Raw genomic sequence first — 19,524 nt, forward strand, 5'->3', positions numbered from 1 at the left:
TGAGATAGATTAAGGGGGGGGGGGCGGGGGTAGAAAATATCAAGGTTTTGGATAGGGGAAGATATGAGATGGTGGTGAACAGCTGTTTTGAAGACCTGGAGGGAGGAGAGGGATTGAAGAGAGCGTGAGAGTTTGTTCGAGAGGCAGGAAAAAAGAGGAATGAAAGGGTGAAGGTGAGCAGTGATTCTTGATTTTGCAGTTTCACCAGATGTTACTAGCAGACCTTGTGCATCCTGCAGGGATATTTGGGGGACAGAGCACAGACAGCAGGGGGAAAAAGGCTTGAGAGGAGTCGGTGGAAGAAAGAAACCACCTTGTAATTTTATCCAGGTCTGCAGAGAGTGAAAAGGCTGCAGACTGCCGATCTGAGGGATGAGGTATGGAGCAGCAGAGGGTGGAGTCATCAGCAAAGATGTAGAGAGGATTTTCCAGAGAGTCGGAGAGATCTTGGATGAAGATAAGAAAAAGCACAGGGCCCAGAACACTGCCTTGCGGAACTCCACCCTGGACAGGAAGAGATGAGAGAATTTCATTTAGTGTCCTTTTCGTGCCTACTCTAAAATGAAAAGATTCAAGATTCTAAAAATTCAAGAGAAAAATTCTAAAAAGCCTGGTGTTGGCTCAGTGGTTAGGGTGCCGGCTTGGGATCCTACGATCCTGGGTTCGAATCCCGGTCGATCGCTGAATTAACGCCAGGGGGGTTGACTCAGCCTGTCATCCTTCCGAGGTCGGCAAATTGAGTACCAGCTTGCTGGGATGAATGATCACGGTGTGTACCCCGATTTAGAATAGGTACACCGTATCCCTGCGCATCGTAAGAGGCGACCAAGGGTTGGCGTCAGGAAGGGCATCCGGCCATAAAAACATTGCCTCAAACAGGGAACCATGATTGTCATGGGGCCCGCAAGGCCAACCCCCGCTCTAGCGGGGAATATGGCCTTAAAACGATCATTCATTCATTCTAAAATGAACGCATCAGTTTATGATTGTGTTAGGAAATATGAAAACTTTAATTGAGAAACAACATTTCTGAAACACAGTTAAAGGCAAAACGGGGAAAGAGAACTTCGGAATGAGCTTTCTAATGTTTATCTTATTTCCACTCTGCTATTCCCACGTAGTTAAAGTGTTGGGTGTGAAGCAGTATGAAGATCACTGTTTCATGGTCACTGAGTTTGTATTAGCAGGTGAGTTTCCCTTTTTCATTGTTCTTTGTTGACATTGTTCTGCTGTTGTTTGAACCCATGTAATACTGCATGTGTAATCTTAAATCATTTTGACTTTCTTTGTTTCGTGGCTTCATTTGTACACCAATCTGCTCAATGCACAATAAATATAATATTGAATCCACCACACATCAGCTGATATAACTTAATGGAAAACATTATTAAGATGATATGGAAAACATTATTACCATTAATACAAGGCGGTTATGTTTTCACCCCTGTCCGATTGTCTATTTGTTTGTGAGCAGGATATTTCAAACAGTTGTAGATGGATTCGGACGAAATTTGGTTGACAGGTTTGGGTGTCTGACAAAGACGAATTGATTCAATTTTGGTGAAGATCCGGACCACAACTTTATCCCGGAGATCTTTTGAAAGCTCCTTGGTACTCATAGTTGAGTCTTTGCTGTGAAATGCACGACCCAGCAAAAAAACTACCAACAGGAAGAGCTGATTTTATTCTAAAATAATCAGAATCACTACAATTGAACACAGGTGGAGGCCATTTAACTTGGTGTATGATTTTGAACGTGATTGGTTTCACCTGAGCTAATTTACAATTGCTGTTATGAGGGGGGTGAACATTTATTCAAACAAGATATTCTCGTTTTGTATTTTAAATTAATTTTCTGAAATTTGCCGAATTTGTTTTTTATTTGGAAGTTGTGGGGTACGATGTTGGATTTCTAAATAAAGGTGGAAAAAGTCTGATTTAATGCATTTGCATTCCAGGCGACAAGGCAACAAAAGGTGAAAAATTTGAAAGGGGTGTAGATTTTCTACAGGCACTATATATTGCACAATATTTCAATAAGTTATGGACGGATTATAACAAAACAAGGTGGAAGGATTGGGTAGATGACAAGAAAAAGGTGATTAGATTTTGGTTCAGGTCTGGATCCAGATCCGGCCTATCAGTGGGTTACAAAACGTAAACTGTTTAGCCTGGTGAAGATATGCTTTGTATGAGTTTGTACAACTGCTGTGAGGTTTGGATTATTATCTTTTCTTACATCAGGCTACTTTTAATGTATGTGCTGATTAAATCCTGGGCTTTAGAACCTTTCAGATGAAGCAACAGAAAAAAATGTGAATTTTCTTTTCAGTGAATTGTGTTATGTCCGGATAAATTAACATGCTCCGGATGTCGGGTAGGAACCATCATCATGTAGTAAGTTTTGTTTAGCCGGTTGTCACGTAAGAGTGAATAATTGTGGCCATACGAGGATGGCCCTTGTGTTAACTCGTTGTAGGGATTATGTTAATTCCCCTGTTCGTCAAACCTCAGTGATCTATCCTTTATCCTTTTTGGCACCGCACCATAGACACCAGTTAGAATGGACATTAAACCACACTAAATAACAATAAAAACCACCAGGAAGCCAGGACATTGAGCACTGCCGCGAATTACACCATTGGGAAGCACACATCGAGGTCGAGCAGGCCGAAGACACGCCCCGAGGAGCCGTGATTGGCCAGGGCAGAGTAAGAAGGCACTCGCTGATTGGTAGAGAGAAGGGCGAGCAAGAAGCGATGCGCTGATTGGTGGAGAGCTGGACAATAGTGGTGGCCTGTGGTCATTGGAAGAGAAGCACCGATGATGTCATGACCCAACGTTAAAATAACTCTCGGACCGACATTTTCTCTCTTGCCTTTTACCCTTCACAGGGGAGGGGAGGGCGGAAGGGGTTGGAGGGGGGAAAAGCGGTTGGAGGTGGGGAAGGGGGAGGGATAGGGGGCAGGGGGAGGGAGGGGGGGAAGGGGCAGGGAGGTGGGGAAAGGGGAGGGAAGGGGGGGAGGGGGGAAGGAGGGAAGGGGGGGAGGGGGAAAGGAGGGGAGGGAGGGGAAAGGAGGCAAGAGAGGAAGGGGGTTCATGTATATGCTGGTGGGTGAATGTGGCGTTCATCACATTTCTGCGTTTGAGTTAAGTGTTGCGGATCAGGAAGAAGAAGAAGCCGCACTACCAAATTCGCACACTTCCGGAATAGTTTGATTTATTTGTATTCAGATGTCTGGTGATTGTTTTGTATTTATTTATGCGAATGTGTACTTGTATATAACTGTCATTAATTTAAAAAGGCTTAGGTACTGTCGAGCGATTATTATTATTATTATTATTATTATTATTTTTTTATATATATTTTTAAATTTTTTGGCCGTAAACACCCCCAGGCACTCACTGATGAACCTCTGAAAGTTTGATGAAGATCCGTTCAGCCATCTCTGAATAAAACGCAGACACACAAAAACTGAACACACACACACACACACACACAGACGACTCGCGTTTATATATATATATAGATTTGTCCGTTATGTCTGGTGTGAAGAATCCCATAGGAATTTAGTTTGACCATCGCGTTTCTCTTGTTATCGTATTTTCTTTCAAAAAAATCCTTTTGTTAATTTCCTTGTACATTTTAAACCCGTTTTGTTTGAGTTTATTTTTCGCAGGTTCGGGAACTGTCGGCGAACAACAGGTCCGGCGGACAACCCTTCATCTTCCCCTCCCCTTTATTCCCCCGCATATATAAAGTCCACATTTGATCGTCGCCCCAGAGTTAAAGCTTGCCCCGCTAATCTGTTTCCTGGTAAAGATTTTAATCGCCAGGAACGCGACAATACGTAGGTTACAGCCTGCATGTTGTAAACAATTGTCTGTGACCACTGTCTTGTGTTGTGCACCATTTTATTTTTGTGTGGCATGAGGTTCAACCTTCTGTAGCCAATAACATTAATGCAGGTGGCCCCCAGGGTTCTGTGTTGCGGCCTAATCGGTGACATGAGGCCGCCTGAGATGAACTCCCAAAACACTGAGTGGAGGCATCCTGCACGCATCACTGCTTGGCTTTCCATAAAGTCCAACATCATGAAAATCGGAGGAAACTTATTCCAAGCTATGATCAAAAAGATTTGTTTTGTTAATTAGGTCACAATCTTAAAAAGTAGGTTGTGGACACTAATGAAATATCAGGTGCACAACTTCAATGCAGGTGCACTATTATGATGCAAGGACATTTTGGAAGGCCAAGTGGTCTTTGAGAATCCGCATTGGCAAAATTGCACGATGACGAAAAACATGTTTGTTTTTTTCAGACCGCCATTTGACGTTGACCTTTACTTCGGAGGGGTATGATGTAAATAAAGTGTAAATGCGTCTTGCTATAGGACATCTAGAGAGGGAAATTTCATTCTGATTGGACAAGCCTCTGTCGAGTTATGGTGAAAATGTTAAAATGACTATAATTAGGTCACGACCTTAAAATTAGGGCAAGGTCAAAAACAATTATCGAAAACCCACACACTTTGTATTGCCATCATCAATGCAAAATTTCATTCCACAAGTCCCAGCTCTGAGCTACAGTTCCGGAATTGGCAGAAAAAGGGAGAAAAACCTAAATGGTGGTTTGGTACTACTCAGGATGAAAGAAACTCTGGGGTACCATTACAATTAGAAGCACTAACTGTGGAAAGAAACCCTACAACAGGTATAGGCCTCCCCCTATCCTATGGGGGTGGGGGTGTTTAATAAATACCAAAATGGGAATGGGGCACAGTAAGTGAACAAAAGAGCAGCTGGAATAGAAATTACAAAACACTTTTGCGAACATTGTTCATGAAATACGTGATGAATTCCAGTTAATAATAATCAATCCAGGTCATTTTTGTCACATTATTGTCTCCCTCAAGCAAGTTATACAGGAAGTGACCTCAACGCTGGCCAAATGTTGTGGGTAAAACTGAATTTTTGTCTCTGAAGGTTCATGTCTGGCTGTGCCGATGGACAAAATGCACAACGGCTTTTATCAACTAAAAAATGTTAGATTCGCGTTTATCTACCACCGTGGGACATGAGGGGCAACTGCCATTTTGAGCATTAGTCATTCCTTCGTCAGAGGCTCTTATACACGTCATATTTGCACATACATTTCCACTTTTAAAGGGCTCGTCTTCCCTGTTGTGATGTGATGATGATGGCTTCCTTCCATGATTCTATTATTGTTTACAGATACACTCAGCAGCATGCTCAGGGCTCAAGTAAAATTTTCAGAAGAGCTCCTCAAGCCCATCATTCGTCAGGTGAGCATAATCACATGATGATTTACTTACTTTCCAAATAATTACCTCCGCCACCAAAGGTGGATGGAGGTTATGGTTTCACCCCTGTCTGTCTGTCCGTTTGTGAACAAAATATCTCAAAAAGTTGTGGACGGATTCAGACGAAATTTGGCAGAGTGTATGCGACAAGGACGAAATGATTAGATTTTGGGGAAGATCCGGATTCAGATCCGGCTATAAGAATTTTTTAAGTGATTCTTCACCATTGGGAGATCGGGCCAAAAACGATACATAGCAGGATATCTCAAACGGTTGTGGACGGATTCGGACGAAATATGGTGGACCGGTTGGGTGTCTGACAAGGACGATTCGATTTTGGTGGAGATCTGAATATGGATTCGTATATGAGAATCATTTAATTTTTAAGCGATTCTTCACCATTGAGAGATAGGGCCAAAAACGATACATCGCGGGATATCTCAAAAAGTTATAGATGGATTTGGACGAAAGTTGGTGAACAGGTTGTGTGTGTGACAATTAAGAAACAATTCAATTTGGGTGAAGATCCGGATCCGGATCCAGTTAGTATAATTTGTTAAGTGATTCCTCACCATTGGGAGATAGGGCCAGAAACGATACCAAGCAGGATATTTCAAAAAGTTGTGGACGGATTTGGACGAAACTTGGTAGACCGGTTGGGTGTCTGACAAGGACAAATATATATTTAATTTTGGTGAAGATCTGATGATAAATTCGGACATGAATATTATTTAATTTTAAAATGATTCTTCACCATTGGGAGATAGGGCCAAAAACGATACCTAGTAGGATATCTCAAAAAGTTGTGGACGGATTTGGACGAAACTTGAAAGACCGGTTGGGTGTCTGACAAGGACAAATATATTCAATTTTGGTGAAGATCTGATGATAAATTCGGACCTGAATATTATTTAATTTTAAAATGATTCTTCACCATTGGGAGATATGGCCAAAAACTATACATAGCAGGATATCTCAAAAAGTTGTGGACGGATTTGGACGAAACTTGAAAGACCGGTTGGGTGTCTGACAAGGACAAATATATTCAATTTTGGTGAAGATCTGAAAATAAATTCGGACATGAATATTATTTAATTTTAAAATGATTCTTCACCATTGGGAGATATGGCCAAAAACTATACATAGCAGGATATCTCAAAAAGTTGTGGACGGATTGGATGAAACTTGGTGCAGGTTGTGTGCGTGACATGGACGATTCGATTAGATTTTGGTAAAGATCCGGATCCGGATTCAGCTAGTAGAATTTTTAAAGTGATTCTTCACCATTGAGTGATATGGCCAACCATGTGGAGGTTTGCTCTCTACTGAGTGCCGTTATAGATTGCTTTGAAATTGGGTCTAGCAGATTGACCAACATGATTTTGAAAACTATCAAACGCTTGATTTATAAATCCATCCCATAACCTTTTGTATTTGCTTTTCTTCCAGGCTGCATCCGCGTTTGATTACATGCACAACATGAATGTTGCACATGGAGATATAAAGGTAAAAAAAAAACTGTGCTAATTACCATGGAAACCTAGAAGGATGTATTTAGTAACAAAGAAAGAGTTTCTTTTTTGTCACAAGGAACTGTATTTCAAACAATTTGAAGAATCTCATTTGCCACCACAACAGCATTTATGAAATAAATAAAATGTTTGTATAGATGTTTATGTTATGTGTGTGTTTGGATTTTGAAATTGGATTTGAAATTGGATGAAATTGGAAATATTGAAATTGGATTGAATTATAAGTTATAATTATAATTGTAAGTTAAGATTACAATTATAAGTAATCGTCATAAATTGTGGCAAGACTCGATTTTGCTTATGTATCGTGGAAGAATCGAATTATTCCTTAAAATCCGTTGGACTTGGGTTTATGAATCTGAAGGTGGGATGAGACCATTTTAAAGATAAGAGGTGATCACTGACGGGTAACATACTGGGTAACATTGAAGCTGAATATCATCAACACCACCCCATGATCCGATAAATGCTGACAAGTACTTTTGGGAGTGAAACAGTACATCACTTCGAATCCAAGGCCGACATTGATGGCCTCGACCTAGATGTACGCACACACCTTTCTAAGCTGTCCAGCCGAAGTTCGAATCCCGACCCAGCTCTAAACTGTCATTGTGGTGTTTCACAGGCAGGGTGATTCATAGGCAGTTATCATTGGGGAGAGGAACAAACTATGTGTACAATTTTTTTAAATCCCATATATGACTCAATTATTGCTGTTATGCTCTGTGTGAAACCACTAGTCCAGCAATTGATATGTTGCAAATCAAACCCAGACAAGAACACTCACAGTGAAGTACGCGCTACCTCTGCACCATCCTGTCAGACCATTTGTATTCATATACATCACTTGAAATTTGATGCGAGTGCAAAAAATAACTTAAATCTCATAGGATGTACATGTTATAATAAAAAATAGTTGGGATCAAATACTGCAGGTGTGAAACACAATTTCAGACTAACAATGGCTTCGTTGAATGTGTCCGTCCTGTTGAGTTATCTCATGTTTTAACTTTCAGCCTGTGTCCATCCCTTGACTAATACATTTTTCTGCATCTATTTTGTAGCTTGCAAACCTCCTCTATAGTGAAGCAGCGGTGCTGAAGGTCGTCGATTTTGGAACGGCCACTACATTTGAACGTGGAAAGTTGATACGATATCGAGGTGGAACAATATCCTATATGTCTCCTGAAATGGTCCAGCGAAAGAATTATTATGGTCCAGCAGCTGACGTGTGGGCCCTGGGTGTAACGTTGCACACCTTGTTAAATAGAGAGTACCCTTTCAAAAAAGATGAACTTAAGGTGAGCAATAAAATCGATGCTTTCATAATGATCATTATATATCCTTATTTTTGTGTAAGTCTGCTTCGTTTTTTGTTTTTTTGTATACTGAATCGAGGCTCGTGAAAGAGCTAACATTTATTTCACAAACAAATCAACCAGACAAACAAGATATATAAAAAGAGGGAGCGGAAGACAAGATGGGGAGAGAAGGGGAAGCACACAAACATAACATTTGAGAGCAGGGAGATGTGTGGGAGGGAGAGGGCTTGGAGGGAGGAAGCGTGGGAAAGGGGGGGGGGGGGAGGTGGGAGAAGTATAAAACACAAGGACCCCAAGGACTTCCAGGACAGAAGTTGGTATTTCAAAAAAGTGGATTTGGGGTGAAATTAGCGGGGGTAGAAAAGATCAAGGTTTTGGATGAATATGAATGAATGAATGATCGTTTTAAGGCCATTTTCCCCGCTAGAGCGGGGGTTAGCCTTGCGGGCCCCATGACAATCATGGTTCCCTGTTTGAGGCAATGTTTTTATGGCCGGATGCCCTTCCTGGGGGAAGATAAGAGATGGTGGTGAACAGCTGTTTTAAAGACCTGGAGGGTGGAGTGGGATTGAAGAGAGTGAGGGAGTTTGTTCCAGAGGTGGGAGAAAAGAGGAATGAAGGAGTGAAGGTGAGCAGAGAGTCTTGATTTTGGCAGTTTAACCAGAAGAGGGTTGCAGGCAGATCTTGTGCGACCTGTAGGAATATTTGGGGGACAGAGCCCCGAGAGAGCTGGGGGGGCAAGGCCAGAGAGGAGTCGGTAGAAGACGGAAAGACCACCAAACTGCCTGCGGTGAGTGAGTGAAAGGCCCTTGGAGTTAGCTTCATCGCGGGAGATTCCAATGATTCTGAACGCTTTGGTTTCAACAGCGTGAAGACGAGCTAGGTGTGAGGCAGGAGCACCAGCCCAGAGGGGAGAGCAGTATTCCATTGAGCTGCGGATGAAAGCCTTGTATGTGGTGAGGAGCTCAGGTGTGCCAAGGAAAGACTTTGCACGACGGAGGATGCCCAGTCAGCGACTGGCTTTGGAGGCCAGATTTGAAATGTGGTTTTCCCAGGAAAGATCATGGCAGATAGTGAGACCCAAAAGCTTGAGTGACAGAACTTCTTGGAGAGGATTATTCAGAAAGTGGATGGGAGGGTTGTCCAGTCAGTCTTTTCGGAGAGACATCGTAAGAGTGTGAGATTTGTCAGAATTGAAGGACATGTTCCACTTGTTTGCCCTGTCTGTGATTTTATCCAGGTCTGCAGAGAGTGAGGAGGCTGCAGACTGCCGATCTGAGGGATGAGGAATGGAGCGACAGAGAGTAGAGTCATCAGCAAAGAGATAGAGAGGATTTTCGAGAGAGTCAGAGAGATCATTGATGAAGACCAGAAAAAGCACAGGGCCCAGAACACTGCCTTGGGGAACTCCAGCCTGAACAGGAAGAGGAGATGAGAGAAACCCATTCAGGGCCACACGTTGACTACAACTAGAGAGGAAGTCAGCCAGCCATGCGTGGAGATTTCCATGGATACCAAAGGAGGAGAGTTTGGTAAGCAGAGCAGGATGCCAGACCGTATCGAAGGCACGTGATATGTCAAGGGAGACAGCTCTAATTTCCTGTTTGGCATTGAGGACCTCCATCCATTGTTGAGAAAGCAGAAGCAGCATGTCCAGAGTAGAGTGACCAGGTCTGAAACCAAATTGATGATCAGAGATCAAGCCATTGGAGAAGAGGAAAGATTTCATATCTGAAGCAATGATGGATTCCATGACTTTGCTGATCATTGGGAGAAGGCTGATTGGTCTGTAGTTGCTAGGATTTGTTTTTGCACCTTTTTGTGCAAAGTGGTGAGGTTGGCTGATTTCCAAGCAGATGGAAGATGACCTTGAGCAAAAGAGAGGGTGAAGAGAACAGAGAGAGGGAGTGAAAGAGCGGAAGAACAGGATTTTAGGACCCGTGTTAACAATTCGTTATTATCTTAACAATAATGTCACTGACAAAATCATAAACTAGATGGTATTCATAGAATACTTACCCTGCGCAGTCAACATATTGCGAGCCAACTCTGTTTTTGAACATTTTTTGCTTTGATCCAATATGGCTTCCAGACCACGTGAGCGATGACATCATAAATTTATATTCTCTAATATAATTGCTGCATCGGTCATGCTCAATACATTTCAAACTGATCAGACTAAGCGTTGTCCCTGTCGAATTATGACATCATCGTTAACAACACCTATTCCCCACATGGAGTCCTTTACAATGAGCCATGTTGCACACCGCACCTTTCCTCTGCCATCTCCAGGCGCTGCATTACGTCATTGCCGGGGGCTCGGCAATGACGCACGCTGAAAGGGAGTACTCAGTTTTCACTCTGGTTGTTTGTTTTCTTGCTTTCTTGTTGTACACTGCACCTTTCCGATGCCATCTCCAGGCGCTGCATAACGTCATTGCCGGGCACCGAAGGGGGCTCGGCAATGACGCACGCTGAAAGGGAGTACTCGGTTTTCAGTTTGTTTGCCCAGTTTGCCCAATTTTCAGCCCAGTTTGTTTTCTTTCTTTCTTTCTTTCTTTCTTGTTTGCCCGGGCTATATCTCAGCCATCCTTTGAGCTAGGAAGCTGAAATTTCGGCACAATAGTGAGCAAGTCCTTTGTCAAAAACGGTATTTTTTGTTTTTTGATTAATCAATTACTTGAGGAGTTATTTAATTATTAGCGATTAATTAAGTACTTATTTAAGTAATTACATTTCCTTTCTCTTCTGACCATTATCTCAGGCACCTTTTGAGTTAAGAAGCTGATATTTGGACATGCCAATGACCAGGTGATTTGGCTGCAAAGGCTATTTTTGATTTATTGATTAATCAATTAAATGATTAATTATTGAATTATTCGATTAATGACTAAAAAATTTCCTCAAGTTTTGTTTGTCAACTTCATACAGTGGCAATGTTTTGCTGCTTTGGTCCAGCAAAAATAAATTTATGTTAAATTTACTTTTCAAATACAGTGCCTTCAGAAAGTATTCACACACCTTGACTGTTTTCACATTTTGTTGTGTTACAGTCTGAATTTAAAATGGATCAAATTTTAAGTTTTTGTGACTGATCTACACATGATACCATAATGTTGAAGTGGAATTTTTGTTTGAGAAATTTTTACAAAATAATTAAAATTGCAAAGCTGAAATGTCTTAAGTCAATAAGTATTCAACCCCTTTGCTATGACGCTCCAAACTGAGCTCAGGTGCATCCAATTTCCTTTGATCATCCTTGAGATGTCTCTACAACTTGATTGGAGTCCACCTGTGGCCAATTCCATTGCTTGGACCTGATTTAGAAAGAAACACACTTTTCTATTCCAGGTCCCACTGCAGACAGTGCATGTCAGAGCAGAAACTCCACCATTACGTCCAGGGAACTGTCCGTAGAACTCTGAGATATAATTGTGAGGAGGCATAGATCTGGGGAAGAGTATAAAACAATTTCTAGTGTTGAAAGTTCCTAAGAGCACAGTGAGCTCCATCATTAGGAAATGGAAAGAATATGGAACTACAAAGACTTTTCCTGGAGCTGGCTGTCTGACCAAACTGAGCAACTGGGCAAGAAGGACGTTGGTCAGGAAGGTGACCAAGAACCCAATGACCACTCTGACAGAACTACAGAGTTCATTGGCTGAGATGGGACAACCTGCCGGAAGCACAACAGTCTCTGCAGCACTTCAAAAATCTAGGCTTCATGGGAGAGTGGCCAGACGGAAGCCACTCCTATGAAAAAGGCACATGACAGCATGCATGGAGTTTGTGAAAAGGCACGAGAAAGACTGAGAGCATGAGGCAAAGATTCAGTGGTCTGATGAGGTGAAAATTGGACTCTTTGGCCTGAATGCAAAGCGCTATATCTGGCGGAAACCGAGCACGGCTCATCACCCATCTAACACCATCCCGACCGCAAAGCATGGTGGTGGCAACATCATGCTATGGGGATGCTTTTCAGCGGGAGGGGCAAGGAGACTCGTCAGGATAGAAGGAACAATGAATGGTGCCAAATACAGGAAAATCCTTAAGGAGAACGTACTTCAGAGTGCAAAAGACCTTAGACTGCAAAAGAGATTTACGTTCCAACAACACAATGACCCCAAGCATACAGCCAAGGCTACAATGGAACATGAAAGTTCTTGAGTGGCCCAGCCAAAGGCCAGAATTGAATCCCATTGAGAATCTGTGGAAAGACTTGAAGATTGCTGTTCACCAACACTCCCCATCCAACTTAACCGAGCTTGAGCAAATGTGCAAGGAAGAATGGGAGAAACTCCTCAAATCCAGATGTGCAAAGCTGATACAGACATGCCCAAGAAGATTCAAAGCCGTAATCGCTGCCAAAGGCGCTTCTATGAAGTATTGACTCAGGGGGGTAAATTATATATTTCTGTATTTCATTGTTAATTACTTTGTATGAATTTCTAAAAAAAAAAATTCCACTTTGACATCATGTGTCGATCAGCGACAAAAAAAAATAATTTCGTCCATTTTAAATTCAAGGTTTAACACAACATAATGTGAAAAAAAAATCAAGGGGTGTGAATGCTACCCTGGCACCAAGTCCTATGTCTGAGTCACAAGTCAATTTCGACTCCAGTCTCAAGTGCGACTCAAGTCTGAGTTATCGACTCAAATTGCCAACTGTGCTTGTTCCCGACGACTCCAGATAAAAGAGGTTGTACTGTATTAAAATTGTTTTCTTAAATCAGTTTGTGTGGAGAGACGTTATTTTCCCAATATTGGCGTAACTTGAACAAAGGAGGAAAAATTCAGGAAAACCCATGCAGTAAATAGTATTTTTTAACTCATCTGATAATTGGGTGCTGTAGGTAAATTTAATCTTGTATAATATATATTGATCAAAACTTGTGTCCAGCTCGGTTGTATATAAAAACCGAGCTAAAAGTAGTTTGCAGCTGGTTTAATAGAAGCCAACATGCTGCAGGAAGTTTTTAGAGGGGAGGGGGGGGGGGGGGGGGGTCATAAACAACAACTGAAGGTGCTTTCCCTTCAAATAAACCTTTTAAAATATATTGGGAATAGATCAACTATTGAAAAATACTCATTCCAGGCGGCAATGAGTCTGGCATCTCAAGGCTGTCTTTCTTTGATGTCAGGCAGCGTGGGGGAGGCTTACAGAGGGAGAACTGCATGTTTACAGCTAATATCTGGGAAATTCAGCCATTGAGGAATGTTGTTGTCTCAGTAGCCAACTGGGGTCTCCTTATTGGCTGGATCACAGGGGCCCAACTTTGTGATGTCAATGTTGATATCTCCTCAAGGTCTCCCCCCCCCCCCCCCCCCCCTTGCACCTCCTTCTCCTCCTCCCAGCCTCCTGCCTCGGCAATTTCAAACTCACACAAGCTGAACGCTATATAAATGGTTTTTGTACAAGGACTCGTGGAGAAATATATGCTGATGACTCGTGGTCCTGTATTTGTTCATTGTTTCTGAGTATCCGTGTATTTCTGCTGTAATTAAAGTCATACCATGCTTTCTCCCTCTTCTGAAAGAAATAAATGCTTCATATTAAACCACGACAACTGGAGGACAATTAATGTATTCTTCCACAGGGCATAGACCACATGGTTGTGGCCGTATAGTCCAAGTTACAATTTTGATGGCTTATTGTTGAGATAATTTCACGCAACTTTAGAAATGGTGACTGATTTTTTTTCTTTTCTGAATAGTTTTCTTCCCCTCCCACCCCTGTTTATGCCCTCCCCAAGGAACTCCAGAACACTGGACATCTGAACTACAAGCCCCCACCAAGAATTGAACAATCCTGCACTTCTCTTTTGAAATGCATGTTTAGTGACGACCCATCCTTGCGGTTCTCAATGGAGGTGGGTGGCTGTTTCTCAACAAAGTTATTGATGATTTGGTTTGTATTAAAACACTTCTTCAAATTCACCAAATCCTGGTGTGGTGTACTTTGATGGTTTTGCTCAGGGACTAACATGGGGGTGTTTAACTCGTTTAATTTCAGCTGGTACATGTACAGAATTTTGTTTTCCAGGATATTCTTCACCATCCGTGGACGACTGGGCATTCTGAAACAACAGTGCAGGAACTCACAGATAAAGGTTATAAAAAATATCTCATCTTTCTCACTTTACCAATATATAACAATTTTATGTATTTCAGAAAATTCTGTCATTTCAGGTGTTGGGACAAGTTATAAAATCCATAGTATGGAATATTTCGATTCAGTAAAATTAGAGCAGCAGTAAAACCATCTATCCAGTTATTAAGCAGAATCATTCCACTGAACCTTCATTGTCTGGTTAGGATTGTTCCAGAGACTACATTGTAGTTTGGATGCTGGACTGTTCACCCAGTAGGCAAGCCTGAAATACATTCCTTCAATCTCTTGAGACAAGGAAATCTCACCGATTGGATAACCCTACAAACGCTCACTCTACTTGTTCAAACATATATGAAAACTATCCCAACAGGTCACAACATTTCTTCAACCTATTGGCAAATCAAATTCCCAGTATTGATTTGTTCATGTTTAAAACTCACAATGTACACTTTTGTGCGATTTTAAACATTTTTTTCAAGGAATCTGTTAATAGCTTAATTTCTGAGGAGAGGTGAGGTTTGACCCCCAAAATAGGTATTTGCTCTCCTCTCTGAAACGACACACGATTTTGATGAAACTTGACCACAACCTTCATCATCCATGATGTAGCAACGTTTGTTCACAGCATAACAAAAATGAAGGTCTAAGGTGGTTTCACGGTGTGTACCCTGGTTTAGAATAGGTACACCGTATCCCTGGGCATTGTAAGAGGCGACCAAAGGTTGGCGTCAGGAAGGGCATCCGGCCATAAAAAACATTGCCTCAAACAGGGAATCATGATTGTCATGGGGGCCGCAAGGCTAACCCCCGCTCTAGCGGGGAAAAATGGCCTTAAAACGATCATTCATTCATTCATTTTCAAGGTGGTTTGAGGGTGGTCTTAACCCCACAAGATAAGGTATGTGCATTATTTTCTGGGATGAAACTTGACCACAACCTTCATCTCCCACGATGTACTGAAGTTTGTTCACGACATTTAAAAAAATCAGGCATTTGCCTCCAAAAATATGTATTTCCTTTCCTTTCCATTACATATTTTGTACGCCATTCACACTTACCAGTGGTTTCCTGGTTCTACCAGGTGAGCCCAGGGACATTGCCTTTATTTTTTTTTCAAGGAATCTGTTGATAGCTTAATTTCTGAGGGGTCCTCGTCTGACATATTTTGATGTTTAGATGATGAGATTCAAGAAGATAAGGAGGATGTTTCTTTGAGTTCTTCACCTGAAGAACTAGAGAGAAAGAGAATGAAGGGAAATGGTGAACAAAAGTTGGAAAAACAGGAGGAAATAAAAATTGACGATGACAGTCAAAGTGTCCGGCTGTCTGTGGTGAGTAGACAATTCTGGTTTGTTGTTGTGATGATGAAGTGCAACTTATTCATTTTAAAAAACCTTCATGAATGTTGCTATGAAAATGGGGTCGTTGGCCAGGATAAATTTGATGTTTGGGTAAATATCTAAGAGGTTTATTGTATCACATGGTGTAATTGTAGAACTTTCAAAGGAGATTGAAGAATTGAGAAGAGTTTGAGAGAGAGAGGGGGATCGGAAGAAATTGAGTTTTAGAAGCATTAAACTTTACTCGATTACATGTGCCCCACTGGGAAATCTTGCCCACATCCGAATTTAAACAGGTGGCTGTGATGAAACGAGATGTAGATCGAGTGAGGGAAGATGGGGCAGATGGGGAAAAACATGGAGGAATGTCATGTCGAGTCATCAGCACACAAGTGCATTTGGTTATTTCTAGAAGAAAAAGGTCAATGATAAAAAGACAAGAGTATGGGAGAAAGGACGGAACCCTGAGGGACACCGCTGTTGATAAGGAGGGAGGGAGATGTTGAACCATCAACCATTACAGAGATAGAGCGGTCGGAGACAAAGCTCAATACAACAGAGCAGAGTGTAGGAGGAAACCCGAAACAAGGAAGCTTGGATATCAGACCTCAATGCCAAACTCTGTCAAACGCTTTTGAGATATCAAGGCCTACAATAAAGGATTCCCCAAAGTCTCAGAAAAGAGGCCCAGACATTCGTTATGTAAGAAAGGTATCACCGGTAGATCTTGCCTTGCTAAAGCCTAATTGATGGTCAGATGGAAGACTGAGATCCAAGATGGTTGAGAAAATGGTTATTGAGAAGACATTCAAAGACTTTGGAAATAGTAGCAGTCAGAGCAGTGGGATGGTAGTTGGGAGGGTTTGAATGATCACCCTTCTTTAAGATAAACTGTACTAAGGCATGTTTCCAGGAAAGAGGAAAAGTTTGGGTTTTTCAACAAAAACGGAAAATGAGCAAGCACAAGAGCAAGTTCTGAAGCACACACCTTCGAGACACGAAGTGGAGTGCCATCTTGTTTGTATGCCTTGCATGTGTCCAGAAAGAGGGATACTTTTATGACTCCATGAAAAGAGATTACAGGGAGTGGCATTGGATTGGTAAGGGGTGCTTCAAAGAGAGATGGAATGTTAAAAAGTCATCCATTGTGAAATTAGATGAGAAAAGAGAACCAAAAATAGATGCTTTATCAGTCGGAGAGACAGCAATAGTACCATCGGAACGGAAAAGCAAAGGAAAGGCAGAGCAACAGAAGTTGTTGGAGATACTTTTTCTTAAGACCAGAAAGATCTATTTGTGGAAAAAGATGAGAGGTTGTCACAATTCTTTTGGAAAAAGGCATGTTTCGCCTCACTAGTAACATGTTTGCAATAATTTCTGGCAGATATGAAAGCTGAATGTGAGTCAGAGGAAGAAGAGTTTTTCCATCTCCGACATGCCGCATCCTTTTTTTTTTTTTTTTTTTTTTTTTGTATACAAGATCGAGGCTCGTGAAAGAGCTAACATTAATCACACAAAAAGACAAACCGACACACAAACACAAAAAACAAGGGGAGCGGCAGACAAGATGGGGAGAGAGGGGGAAGGACACAAAAGAGAGGGGGAAGAGGGGGAAGGACACAAACACAACATTTGAGAGCAGGGACATCGGGAGGACTTGGGGGGAGGTGGGAGAGGATTAAAACATATGAACACTGCAAGGACTCTGGGGTGAATTACCGGGGGTAGAAAAGATCAAGGTTTTCGATGGGGGACGATAAGAGATGGTGGTGAACAGCTGTTTTAAAGACCTGGAGGGAGGAGTGGGATTGAAGGGAGTGGGGGAGTTTGTTCCAGAGGCGGGAGAAAAGGGGAATGAAAGAGTGAAGGTGAGCAGAGAGCTTAGACTTTGGCAGTTTAACCATAAGAGGGTTGCAGGCAGATCTTGTGCGACCTGAAGGAATATTGGGGGGACAGAGCACAGAGAGAGCTGGGGGAGCAAGGCCGGAGAGGAGTCGGTAGAAGACAGAAAGACCACCAACCTGCCTGCGGTGAGTGAGTGAAAGGCCCTCGGCGTTGACTACATTGCAGGAGATTCCAATGATTCTGAAAGCTTTGGCCTCAACAGCGTGAAGCCGAGCAAGGTGTGAGGCAGGAGCACCAGCCCAGAGGGGGGAACAGTATTCCATTGAGCGGCGGATGAAAGCCTTGTATGTGGTGAGGAGCTCAGGTGTGCCAAGGAAGGACTTCGCACGACGGAGGATGCCCAGTCGGCGACTGGCTTTGGAGGCCAGCTTGGAAATGTGGTTTTCCCAAGAAAGATCATGGCAGATAGTGAGACCCAAAAGCTTGAGCGACAGAACTTCTTGGAGAGGATTGTTGAGAAAGTAGATGGGAGGGTTGTCCAGTCGGTCCTTTCGGAGAGACATTGTAAGAGTGTGAGATTTGTCAGGATTGAAAGACATGTTCCACTTGTTTGACCAGTCTGTGATTTTGTCCAGGTCTGCAGAGAGTGAGGAGGCTGCAGACTGCCGATCTGAGGGATGAGGAATGGAGCGACAGAGAGTAGAGTCGTCAGCAAAGAGATAGAGAGGATTTTCAAGAGAGTCAGAGATCATTGATGAAGACCAGAAAAAGCACAGGGCCCAGAACACTACCTTGGGGAACTCCAGCCTGAACAGGAAGAGGAGATGAGAGAAACCCATTCAGGGCCACACGTTGACTACGACCAGAGAGGAAGTCCGCCAGCCATGCGTGTAGATTTCCATGGACACCAAAGGAGGAGAGTTTGGAGAGCAGAGCAGGGTGCCAGACCGTATCGAAAGCACGTGAAATGTCAAGGGAGACAGCTCTAATTTCCTGTTTGGCGTTGAGGACCTCCATCCATTGTTGAGAAAGCAGAAGCAGCATGTCCAGAGTAGAGGACCAGAGGACCTTTGCACGAATGGCTGCATAGCAGGAATTGTTGAACTATCAATTGGTAGGAGAAATTGACTAGAAAGAGAAGGGGATTCAAGCCTCCATTCCTGCAACAATAACTTCAGCTATACGTTCAGCAGAGATAGAGGCATCGCCTCAGGAAAAGCAGTAGTCTTTCCAGGGAATTTTAAATTTTAATTTTTTTAATTTGATATGTCTTTGTATGTATGATATGATATATGTCTTTGGGGTGTATGATATGTCAAAGGAAATTTGAATTTATGCTTCTTTGAGTAATGGAAAAATTTTCTTTCCATGCTTTCTGACTTTCATGAAATTACTTGCCATAATTGGAGGAATGCGCCATTGCAGAGGTTATCAGATTTGAGCAAAATTCATAGCAACCTCTTGGATACTCTACTGTCACCATATCAAATGCCTTGATCAATTTATCAATTCCATATGCAATGCCTTCATAAGGTGCTTGGCATCATCTGGTGAGACAGAATACCGAACACCTCAATCCTAGACCACTGTCGAATCCAAGGGATTGAGTATTTCCTGATGCAAGCCCAGTGCTGCTGGTCAGGACACCACACACGCATGGAAGACCATAGAATCCCGAGCGCTTTTCGATGGACAACTTATATTTGGTAAATGGTCACTTGGTGGACAAAGGAAGTTGGGGTGTCCTTAAGTTGACACAAGTCTTGCGCCATTGCAGTTATCACCTGGTAACATCAGGCCACAAACAAGTCAGCTTGGCGTAACATCTGCCACAAAGGGCTGGACCACTTTGAATGTGAGAGACTTGCTATCGAGAAACAGCAGAGGCAAGAAAGGAAAACCTGCCAACGTCCATCTCTGCAAGGACCAGTCTATACTTGCGATGTTTGCGGTACCCTCTGTGGGCCCCGCATTGGACTATAAATACAGCCATTGCACGACACACAATGCTTCGGATCACACGAACGAAGGGAAGACATTCCTCCA

At 42.5% G+C, this 19,524-nt stretch overlaps 1 protein-coding gene across 1 annotated transcript in view; it reads left to right on the plus strand.

Moving 5' to 3' along the window:
• LOC144891561 (uncharacterized) overlaps positions 1-19,524 on the plus strand; it is a 35,841-nt gene that overhangs the window by 3,400 nt on the left and 12,917 nt on the right. The window contains exons 2-8 of the mRNA XM_078775173.1: positions 1,122-1,187; positions 5,236-5,306; positions 6,774-6,830; positions 7,921-8,157; positions 13,935-14,051; positions 14,225-14,291; positions 15,470-15,624. Of these exons, the coding sequence (XP_078631299.1) occupies positions 1,163-1,187; positions 5,236-5,306; positions 6,774-6,830; positions 7,921-8,157; positions 13,935-14,051; positions 14,225-14,291; positions 15,470-15,624 (729 nt within the window). The 5' untranslated portion in view covers positions 1,122-1,162. The remainder of the gene's footprint in view (positions 1-1,121; positions 1,188-5,235; positions 5,307-6,773; positions 6,831-7,920; positions 8,158-13,934; positions 14,052-14,224; positions 14,292-15,469; positions 15,625-19,524) is intronic.

The sequence above is a fragment of the Myxine glutinosa genome, chromosome 4, assembly GCF_964187855.1.
Source record: "Myxine glutinosa chromosome 4, kmMyxGlut1.1, whole genome shotgun sequence".
NCBI lineage: Eukaryota > Metazoa > Chordata > Myxini > Myxiniformes > Myxinidae > Myxine > Myxine glutinosa.